The sequence below is a fragment of the Staurois parvus genome, unplaced genomic scaffold, assembly GCF_062004578.1.
Source record: "Staurois parvus isolate SC_StPar_1 unplaced genomic scaffold, SC_StPar_1.0 ptg000288l, whole genome shotgun sequence".
Taxonomy (NCBI): domain Eukaryota; kingdom Metazoa; phylum Chordata; class Amphibia; order Anura; family Ranidae; genus Staurois; species Staurois parvus.
Genome location: NW_028318084.1, coordinates 518,519 through 530,536, shown reverse-complemented (window position 1 = coordinate 530,536; position 12,018 = coordinate 518,519). Strand labels below are relative to the sequence as shown.

At 42.6% G+C, this 12,018-nt stretch overlaps 1 protein-coding gene across 1 annotated transcript in view; it reads right to left on the bottom strand.

The window, feature by feature from the left end:
- The window catches only part of ITGA9 (integrin subunit alpha 9), a 694,926-nt gene that overhangs the window by 490,120 nt on the left and 192,788 nt on the right, over nucleotides 1-12,018 (bottom strand). The window contains exon 5 of the mRNA XM_089682391.1: nucleotides 11,706-11,773. Within this exon, the coding sequence (XP_089538517.1) occupies nucleotides 11,706-11,773 (68 nt within the window). The remainder of the gene's footprint in view (nucleotides 1-11,705; nucleotides 11,774-12,018) is intronic.

The following is a 12,018-nucleotide window of genomic DNA, read 5'->3' as shown; positions in this document are numbered from 1 at the left end:
ATGAGGTCAAACATCCTTTAGATTTACCTTCAACTACATAGTGCAAGGGCCTGCTTAATTGGATACAATTGAAAGTGTTGTTTAGGTTTGACCTCATATTATGTGGTTTTTGGTAAATCTAAAGCAATTTTCTAAAGAAAATTGTATAATGTATGGTCAGCCTTAGGAGCAAAGCTAAATTTTAGACAACCAATTCCTAAATAACAAGAATTCAACTACAGGTGAGTCTAATTATTCATTAAACAGGTGTCCAGCAGACAGTTGATTAAAAAAGGGCGTTACCTAAAGAAAACCCCTCCCATTTTAAGCTGTCAGCAATAACACCACATAGAAGAGAAATATCACAGAGCCTGAGAAAGAGAATCATTTCTTTACACAAGAAAGGTGAAGGCTACAAGAAGATCAGCAAAGCTTTACTTATCAGTCAGAACACCGTAGCAAAAAGTGATACAAAAAATTAACAAAGATGGAACTGTAACTATCTCACAGAGATGTCCAGGCCATCCACGGAAGTTAACACCTCAACAGGAGCGTCTTCTGATGAGAAGGGTTGAAGAAAATCGCCATTCAAGTTCACTGCAGTTATAGTAGAAGTAGAAAGCCAAACTGGGGTGATTGTTTCCCGTGACACAATACGGCGTATACTGCAAAATGAATGGCATTCATGGGTGTCATCCATGAGGGAAGCCTCTTCTAAAGCCCATGCACAAAAAAACAGCCTAGAATTTGCCATGGCCCATGCAGAAAAAGAAGAAGACTACTGGGACTCTGTACTCTGGAGCAGGGGCGGACTGACCATTTGGAAACTCGGGCACTGCCCGAGGGCCTGGGTCGGTAGGGGGCCCCATGAGATGCCCCTGGTACCTTTTTCATAGGCTTTTTTGGGTTTGGCCAAGGACACCGGGGCCCCATGATCCCCTATTGCCCGGGGGCCCCATGAGTTGTCAGTCCGCCCCTGCTCTGGAGTGATGAGGCTAAGATAAATGTTTTTTGGAACTGATACAAAACTGTACAAAAGCCAGGTCCTGCTCCCTCCTGCTCTTCAGTATTGTTATGGCCAACATTGAGGCACAAAGCCAGGAGATCTGGTTAAAATGTGTACCCCAGAAGATCTCCCAGGATTTAATGTCCTCAAGGAGCTTTAGGGTAGGAAAGTTAAATGGATCATCCAACACCTGCAGGTGCCTACTATGTCATATCTCTGTGTTCTAACCAGGGGCGGACTGACAACTCATGGGGCCCCCGGGAAATAGGGGATCATGGGGCCCCTACGTCCCTGCCCAAACACAAACAAGCCTATGAAAAAGGTACCAGGGGTATCTGTCAGGAATGGACTTGCCAGTAGTGGTGGGACTCACCTGCCTTGTGGGCTGCAGTACCAGGGCTGACCAGTGGGTGCTCTCAACAACCAGAGGTTCACTTCGGCAATTAGCCATTACCTGGGGCTGATTGCAGGTGGTGTATTTAAGGGATGGCCAGACCTGCAGTCTGTGCCTTGGTGTGTTTTTTTCCATGGGCCCCTGTATCTTGTAACCTGCATTCCTGTTCCTGTTCCTGCCTGACTTGTTGCCGACCCGGCCTGATCCTGACCTCTGCTGACTTCTCCTGTTTTGATCCCTGGCTTGTGACCCTGACCATTCTCTCCGCCTGCTCCTCCTGTACCTACCTGCCCGATAGTTATCGACCCGGCCTGCCTGACTACGTTGTGCTCTATATGTGTATGTACCTGTGTATATATATCAGTTTAGGTTTGGGTTTGTTTCACCTTGTTGTATGTATTTGTGTTAGCTTGGGGTTTGGTGCACTGCGTTTATGTTTGTATTGTTAGTCTCAATAAATTATATTATTTACTATATCTGAAGCCTACATTTCCCTGTGTCAGTCCACACACTTCTGGTCACGCCCGCATCCCTGACAGCATCTCATGGGGCCCCCTACTGACCTCGGGCCCTCGGGCAGTGCCCGAGTTTCCAAATGGTCAGTCTGCCTCTGGTTCTAACTTTCACCTGACTTGAGGTTCATTTTAAAATACTATTTTGCACATTTAATTCACAAAGGAAAAACCAGCTATGACACTGCCAACTATTGGCACACAAATCATGTATTTGTAAGGCCAGTTCACATAGGCAAGGACTTTTTCTTAAATGTGAAATTGAACATGAAAAGATTATTCAGCATGGGTGGTGTGGAAACCTTACTAGGAGAGGTCAAGTACATTTGGATGCCAGACAGAGCCTAATGAGGAAGCATCTGTTGCTGATAGAGCTTTCACTGTTATTAAGCACACAAGTGATTTTTGTCACCTGTTTCCCATTTCTCCTAAACCGATTAGGTCAGCTGACATCTTGCTTTATCCATTTTTAGATGTCTGAAATAGAAAGGTATGATGTGTAGACAGATTAGGAAAATTCTGCAAAACTGAAAAATGTTATTGCCCAGAGACTCTCATAAATCAATTATCTAGAAGAGTTTTATAAATAGGTAAAGTTATCAGAAAGTATACTTTCCAAGATCAAGTGGAAAAATATCAACCTTTATGTCCGGTTCAAACCATGATTCGCACAGGGACATGCTGTACGTTCCTGTGCAATTCACATGTAATCCAGGGGCAGTGCAATTTCAGCCTATTCATTTAAATGGGCTGAAATCGCAGCAGACCACACTAATGCAGGCCATAGATGGGTCGAAAATCGGACGATTTTCGGATCGTTAGCGGGCTAATTGTTCGGCCGTTTTTCAGTATTTTGGCAGATTTTTTTTATCGGTAAAGTTGGAAAAAAATCGTCCGATTTTGCCGATCGGCCGATTTTCGCAGCAATTATGGGCAAATCGGCCGATCTTTTTACCGATAAAAAAATCTGCGCATGAGCAGTGACCTGCAAGAGGAAGACAAAAAGAAAAGGAAGAGGATGAAGAAGAAGAAGAAGAGGATGAAGAAGAAGAAGAAGAGGATGAAGAAGAAGAAGAAGAGGATGAAGAAGAAGAAGAGGAAGAAGAGGAAGATGAAGAAGAGGATGATGAGGAAGATGAAGAAGAGGATGAAGAAGAAGAATAGGAAGAAGAAGAGGAAGAAGAAGAAGAGGATGAAGAAGAAGAGGAATTCCAGTCCGGCAAAAAGTGTCTCTGCAGAGAGCTCCGCTATCTCTTTGACAGTTCCTTGACATTTATAGCGGTTGCAACAATGTATCTATTTGTTTCCGAATAAAAACATCTATATCCTAAATGGATACAAATAGATACATTGTTGCAACCGCTATAAATGTGAAAGAACTGTCAAAGAAATAGCGGAGCTCTCTGCAGGGACACTTTTTGCCGGCTGTAGATGGGATGAAAATCGGCCGATTTTTTTTTTACCATTCTGGTAACGTCGGCCGCTTGAACGACCGATTTTTCATTTTTTTAAAGAAAAATTGTCCGGTTTTCTTCCCATCTATGGCCTGCATAAAAGTAGTGCATTAACTACTTTATAAAACGTACAGGAACCAGTTCGCACTTTGTTCACAACTTGCATTTGAGATGCCTCTTAGAATGTAAGCTCTAACGAGCAGGGCCCTCTGATTCCTACTGTACTAAATTGTATTGTAATTGTACTGTCTGCCCTCATGTTGTAAAGCGCTGCATAGACTGTTGGCGCTATATGAATCCTATATAATAATAATTAAGTTAACATTGACATTCGCTGCAGAATGCAACTGCAGTGCGCTTTATACGAGGTACAGGAAATGCCCACGGAACACAGGTTTCTGCCCACATCGTGTTCTGGTGTGAACTGGCCCCTAAAGAAAATAATAATATGCAGTGTACAGTGTACTTTCAATGCTTCTAATTTACATATTGTGGATTATTATTGCAGTATCTATCATAAATTAATTTTTTATGTGACTTTTCACAAACTTGCACTTTCTTGCTTTTTGTTATTATATTGTATACAGTAGAAACCAACAGAGTTTAGTAGTTTAGCCACTACAGAGACTCTCTTTTGGTGCAATTACTGTCTCTTTTTTAACTGTTGACCCATAGTTATGCGCAAGTTAGATGGCTCATCTTATAGACTTATGTTATAAAGAGTGACGTGGAGCCCAACCATTGTGTAGCATTACAAAGCAGTACTAAGCAAACATAGTTGCACCCATATGTATGTATAATTACAAACAGAAATTAGATTTTTAAAAACATGAATGCATCATTTTATATTTATTTTTATAATATTATTATTAGTATTATACAGGATTTATATAGGGCCAACAGTTTGCACAGTGCTTTACAATGCGAGGGCAAACAGTACAGTTACAATACAATTGAATACAGGAGGAACCAGAGGGCCCTGCTTGTTAGAATTTACAATCTACAAGTGGAGGGTCAAGTAATACAAAAGGTAATAACTGTGGGGGATGAGCCGATGGAGAAAATACATGTACAGTGGTTAGGTGAAGGCAGGATAGGCTTCTCTGAAGAGAAAAGTTTTCAGGGATCGCCTAAAAGTAGATAGAGTAAGAGACAGTCAGACAGATTGGTGTAGGGAATTCCATAGGATGGGAGAGGCTTGGGAGAAGTTCTGCAGGTGAGCATTGGAGGAGGTGACAAGAGAACTAGAGAGCAGGAGGTCTTGGGAGGAATGAAGAGTGTGTTTTGGTTGGTATTTTGAGACCAAGTTAGTGATGTAGTTTGGGAGTTTTGGATGGCTTTGTAAGTTGTTGTTAGTATTTTGAATTTAATTTGTTGGGTGAGTGGCAGCCAATGGAGAGAATGGCAGAGAGGGGTAGCAGACACGAAACGGTTGGCAGTCTGGCAGCAGCATTCATGATGAACTGGAAGGGGGATAGCCGATGTAAAGGTAAGCCAATGAGGGAGTTGCAGTAGTCGAGGCAAGAGATAACCTGGTAGTGAATTAGGAGCTTTGTGATGTCATTGGTTAGGAAGGGGCGTATTTTAGAGATGTTACGGAGGTTGAGATGGCCAGCTTTGGAAAGTGATTGGATGTGGGGCCGAAAGGAGAGTTCAGAGTCCAGGATTACACCTAGCACCCTGGCATGCGGGGACGGGTCGATAGTTGTGCCATTGATCCTGACAGAGAAGCCAGGGGAATGGGTACATGGGGGATGAAATATTAGCTCGGTTTTGAATATATGGAGTTTGAAGAAGTGGTGTGACATCTAGGCTGATATTCCGGTTAGTAAGTTAGTGACACGTTAGGAGACTGTTTTTTTGAGTTGAGGGATAGAGATAGATTTGGGTGTCGTCAGCGTAGAAATGATATTGAAAGCCAGGGGAGACAATCAGCTGACCCAGTGGGGAGGTGTAAATTGAGAATAGGAAAGGTCAAAAACAGGACCTTGGGGGACCCCAACGGAAAAAGGAAGAGGAGAGAAGGAAGTAGAATTGTAAGTGACACTGAAGGTGTGGTGGGATAGGTAGGATGAAAACCAACGAAGAGCACTGTCACGGATACCAAGGATGTGACATTTTTTGAGGAGGAGGGGGTGGTCAACTGTACCAAAGGCAGCCAAGAGGTCCAGAGGTAGAAGTACAGAATAGTGTCCATTGGTTTTTGCTATAATATTTGATATTATTTTTATCACGCTGATTAATTTGACAAATTCAAAAAAATTAAATGACTATGTATTTCCTTTAAAAGACCTGCAAAGTTTGAATGTAAAAAATAAGCAATTTTATCTTAAACTCCAACTATGGCTAAATGTTTGTTTTATTTTGTTTAACAAAAAGGTAATCAAAAAAAAGTTCAGGCTTCAGTACTTACTTTCAGCTTTTTACATTTGCTAATGATGTACACCAGCCTTTCTCAACCTTTTAATCACGGAAGAACCCTTGAAGTAACTTTCTGGGCTCAGAGTACCCCTACTAATAATGACTATATCTACAGCTTGAGGTACAGTACATTAGTGTGATGGTCAGTGGGAAGAAAACTCCTTAAATAGCTTTTTTTATGTTGAATCCTTCCCTGTTATATTGTTAAAACAATCATTGTTGATAGTGGTTAATCATCTGAGAGCAGAAATTGTTCATTGCCCAAGGAACTGGAGGAACCCTAAGGTTCCATGGAACCATGGTTGAGGAAGGCTGATGTATACAAAACAGTAAAACGTTTAAATCTACCAGGATGCAGCAATCTTGAAATCCGTCAGTTCTTTGATCTTTTTATCAAAGTCTGTGGTTAGAGCCATAAGTTACCACAAAGTAATACTGTATGTGGTAGCACTTTGTGATTAGCACTTCTGCCTTACAGCACTAGGGTACCAGGTTTAAATCCTAACCAGGACATAATGCATGGAATTTGTATATGTATGCATTTGATGTATAGGACCATAGATTGTAAGCTCTTTGGCAGGGACCGATGTGCAATATGTGTAAATTGTCAGCAATTGTCAACTACATAAATATCTGTAATAAATCATAAACGTGATGATTCATTGCTAACACTGCATAAGAAAAAGAGAGAACAACTTTCCTGTACCACTAAATACTGTAATGCCGGGTTTCTGAAATTAAAAAAATGGGCGATGTACCTGCAGAGCCGTTACATTAAATACAGTTGCAAGAAATAGTATGTGAACCGCTTGGGATTCCGTGGAGGTTTGCATGAATTGGGCATAAAATGTGCTCTGAACGTCATCTAAGTCACAACAATAGAAGAACACAGTCTGCTGAACATAATACTACACAAACATTAGATGTTGCCATGGTTTAATTGTACATAACATGGAAACATTCACAGTGCAGGGAGGAAAAAGTATGTGAACCTTTGGACTTATTAACTGTTTGACCCTCCTTTGGCAGCAATAACCTCAACCAAACGTTTCCTGTAGTTGCAGATCAGACCTGCACAACGATCTGGAGTAATTTTGGACCACTCCTCTTCACAAAACTGTTTCAGTATAGCAATATTCTTGGGATGTCTGGTGTGAATCGCTCTCTTAAGGTCATGCCACAGCATTTCAATCGGGTTGAGGTCAGGACTCTGACTGGGCCACTCCAGAAGGCGTATTCTGTGCTGTTGCAGCCATTGTTTTGTTGAATTACTTGTATGCTTTGGGTCATTGTCCTGTTGCATCACCCATCCTCTGCGGAGCTTCAGTTGGCGGACAGATGGTCGTACGTTTTCCTGCAAAATGTCTTGATAAACTCTGGAATTAATTTTCCCATCAATGACAACAATCCGTCCAGGCCCTGAGGCAGCAAAGCAGCCCCAAACCATGATGCTCCCTCCGCCATGTTTTACAGTGGGGATGAGGTTTTGATGTTGGTGTGCTGTGCCTTTTTTTATCCACACATAGTGTTGTGTGTTCTTCCTAAACAACTCAATCTTGGTTTCATCTGTCCACAGTATATTTTGCCAGTAGTGCTGTGGAACATCCAGGTACTCTTTTGCAAACTTCAAAAGTGCTGCAATATTCTTTTTGGACAGCAATGGCTTCCTCCGTGGTGTCCTCCCATGTACTCCATTCTTGTTTAATGTTTTCCTTATTGTAGATGTGTCAACAAAAATGTTAGCATGTGCCAGAGATTTCTGTAGGTCTTTAGCTGACACTGGGATTCTTCTTTACCTCATGCAGCATTCTGCGCTGTGCTCTTGCGGTCATTTTTACAGGACGACCACGCCTAGGGAGAGTAGCAACAGTGCTAAACTTTCTCCATTTGTAGACAGTCTGTCTTACCGTGGACACATGAACATCAAGGCTTTTGGAGATACTTTTGTAACCCTTTCCAGCTTCATGCAAGTCAACAATTCTTGATCGTAGGTCTTCTGAGAGCTCTTTTCTGCGAGGCATGGTTCACATCAGACAGTGCTTCTTGAAACCAGTAAACCTAAAACAGGTGTGTGTTTTTTAAGGGCAGGACAGCTGTCAGCAACACATCCAATATCATCACACTGATTGGAGTCAAGGTTGGCTCACTCCTGGCTCCAATTAGCTCTGGGAGAAGTCATTAAGCTAGGGCCTCACATACTTTTTCCTCCCTGCACTGTGAATGTTTACATGTTATGTGCAATTAAACCATGGCAACATCTAATGTTTGTGTAGTATTATGTTCAGCAGACTGTGTTCTTCTATTGTTGTGACTTAGATGACGTTCAGAGCACATTTTATGCCCAATTCATGCAAAACTCCACGTAATACAGTGGCTGGGCGGCATGTGGTTAAAGTAACGCAGCACCGTATCGCAGAAAATGGTCTGGTCAGGAAGGGGGGTAAATCCTCTGGAGGGCAAGTGTTTAAAAAAGAAACTCTGAAAACATGCAATGCAAGTCAACTAGGTTTTCTACAATTAGATTTCTAAAACTAGTAACACTAATACACAAGTGCTCAAAATTTTTAGCTTGCTTTTTATTCTAGAGTACATTCTTAAGAGCAAAAGGGTGAGGAGTGAAACTCACAATTAAAGTGGTTAAGATTTCACTGCAACATTTTAGCTCCGGCTATATTAGTAGAAATCCTATATCTGCTAAGACAGCTGCTGTGAGTGTAGGAGAAATGTGGAGGCCTCTGTTTTAGGCCTCCGTTACACTGAGCTGAGGGGATTCTTCATTACGTCAGGAAAAGTATAAACATTGTCCTTGTAAATTGAAGATTAGATGTCATCGTTTCCATTTACAGGCACAGATTTCCAAAGATGTCTTCAAGCCAACTTTGCTTAAATAAACAGTAATTGGTCACTTTAACCTGTCTCCATAACATGGCTTACTCATCAGAAAAAAGTTTTTTTTATGTAAACTCTTCTCATTCAACGAGTAGTTAGGAAAATAGAATGGTAAACAGAAAACAATGCTTTACGAAATTAGAGTCCAATAAGGATGACTTTTTTCCTTTCTCAAGTAAGGAAATGTCATAAAAATGTGGATTTGGCTTCAGATATAGTATAATCTGTTCTCATCCTAGAGTTATTTTACACAAGTTCCAGGCCCTGTATATTTTCCTGTTTTGTCTATCTATCTCATTTTCTCATTTGTCTATCTCATTTTCTAGTGTGTCTCCTCAGGCAGTTCCTGACCATAGCCATATATCAAACAAGCATGCGATCTGCTTCCTCCACAACTAGTCACCCCTTTCTTATAGCCCACCTCCTGCTAGGGAAGCTTCTTGCTTGTAGTTAGCTATCTTTTATGAACATTACTCTCATTTCTGTGGTGGAGGTGCAGATTTTGACCATTAAAAAAATGAAAGCAGATTTAACCAAATCTACTTTTGGCCCATGAAAAATTGGGAAATGTATAAACCAGTATGATCTATTCATAATGAGCAAAGTGAAACATAGGGGTTTATTTACTAAAGCTGGAGAGTCCAAAATCAGACTCCCTTCTGCATAGAAACCAATCAGCTTCCAGGTTTCATTGCCAAAGCTTCATTGAACAAGCTGAGGTTAGAAGCTGATTGGTTTCTATGCAGAAGGGAGTCTGATTTTGGACTCTCCAGCTTTAGTAAATAAACCCCATAGTGTCAGGGCTCCCGGTAAGACCAGAGATGCGTGAACTGACACAGGGAAACGCAGGCTCAAGTATGGTGTAACAATATAATTTATTAAAGGTTATACACAAATATCAACGTACAATATAACAAACCCAAACCTCCAACTGATAACGGAATACACAGATAAGAGCAGTCAGGGCTGGTGAGGTGGAGTGGTCAGGCGGGCCATGTCAGGAACCATCGGGCAGACAAGACACCAAGGAGTAGGCAGATCGTAGTCAGACGGGCCGGGTCAGGAACAATCAGACAAGGTACCAAAGGAGCAGGCTGGAGAGTGGTCAGGAATAGCCGAGGTCAGGACAGGCAGAGTTCATACAGAGTCAGGATCAAGCAGAATCAGGAATCAGGCAGGAAGCAGACAGGATGCAGGTACAGGGGCTCATGGGAAACATACACCAAGGCACTGACTTCAGGTCTGGCCATTCCTTAAATACACCTCCTGCAATCAGCCGACTGCAGGAGTGAGCTTCTGGTCGCTGGCCAGCCCTGGTACTGCAGCCCTCAAGGCAGGTGAGTCCCACCACCATTGGCGAGTCCAGTCCTGACACATAGTGTCAAGAGCGTATAGCGCTCCTGCTCCATGAAAGCCGCTGGTCTCATTTCAGCATTCTGGTTTTAGCTGTGATACATTCTCCATGTCTGTCTGTCCAAATGCAAGGTGATTGATATGGCCAGTCTTTGGGTAGAGACCAAACCCGATTTAAGCCAGCCAAGCCTGCAGTCTCATGCTTGTAATATTGCATTTATAACACGTGCTCCAAGCTTCCTATCCTGCTAGTTTGGATTCGCTCGTTGATGACCTTGGATCGCATATCAACTACTCTCTAAACTCGGCCTGTCTTTTGACTACGGATTGACCCCAACTGTTCTGAACCTTGCCTGCCTTGTACCTGGACTGTCATTGAACCAATCTGCCTGACTGCCAACCGCAAGTACTTGTTTGCTGTGTTCAGTTCGCTCCTGCTGTGGTGTGGTAGCCAGCCATTATAGCATTGGCAGCAACCAAGTACCAGTAGGCCTGCTTGCTTTATGGGAAGGGGGTTGCTATAGTTGAAGAACACAGAAGTAAGGTATAGTGTCTGATCTGCGTTAGGGGTAAGCGTGACCAGTGGAGGACTGACAACTCATGAGGTCCCCCGGCAATAGGGGATCATGGAGCCCCCTGTGTCCTTGCCCACACCCAAAAAAGCCAATGAAAGGTACCAGGGGCATCTCATGGGGCCCCCTACTAACCCTGGGCCCTTGGGCAGTGCCCGAGTGCTCGTATGGTCAGTCCTCTCCTGAGCGTGACACATAGCCAGTTTTTTTATGAACACTTTAAGCAGATGATTTAACCACTTACTGAGTATGCAGCTCTTTTATCTTTTAATTTCCTCTTTTAGGGTGCTGCTTGCTATGGGGGCACCCGACAAGAGGGAGAGGACAGCCTGCGGGGCACCCGAGAAGAGCACGATCTGGGCTGCTCTGTGCAAAACGAATGCACACAGCAGGTAAGTATAGACATGTTTGCTTTTTGTTCTTAAAAAAACAAACCTTTAGGCTACGTTCACACTAGCGTTGTGTGCAGGAGGCAGAGAGGCGTTAGGGAAGCGTTTTTACTGCTTCCCAAATGCCTCGGACAATTCTGCACATTGCAGCACATGATGCTGTTCTAACGGGAGCGTTAGCGTCTCGGCAAAACGGACGCCACTGGTCGAGAAGGAGGCATTGAAGCCTCCTATTCTAGTCTATGGTGCCGCTCCGCAAACACCCGGCCGGCGTTTGTGGCGCGGTTGCGACGTGGTTGCGGAGCGGTAACACCATTTAAACTTCATTATAGGCGTTTGTAGGGCGTTTTTAACGCTCGGCAAACGCCTAGCAAATGCGGCTAAACCGCGCATGCAACGTTTGCGGTGCGTTTGCCGAGCGTTAAAAACCACTCCGCAAACGCCGGACCAACGCTTGCCAAACGCTATGGGGGCGTTTGGCAAGCGTCGGTAAAACAGTCAAGTGTGAACGAGCCCTTAGAATCACTTTAATATTTTACAAACAGTTCAGAACATCTATGACACCAGTACAGAAAGGGCAGAAGCTGTTCTGAAGGCAAATGTTTGCTCTACTTTTTATTGAATCCTATTTTTATAGAGTTGTTTTTATATATTTCTTTACCTTTTGTATGTTACCATATAAGTACAGCTAATTAGACATTATTATAGTATTTATTATTATATAGTTATTACTGACCTCCATAAATGATCCTGCAGTTCCAGCTTGGCAAGAACCATGTTCTTCTCCATATTTCTTTTTATATTCTGAAAGAAATAAAGATAACAATCTAGTATAGCATACTCTGTGCAGTTACTTTTAGCTGTGTGAGGCCTAACATTGTTACACTCTACCACATGTACCACCCAGCCTCAAAGGTCTAAACGTCATCCACATCAGGAACTAAATAAACCACAAATATGTAGGCCTGAAAACTACTGCATTTAAAATTAGTTACATATTTTTTAGCAGCACTTTCTTGTCAGTGTTTTTAAGAGGTTTATGGGAAGTA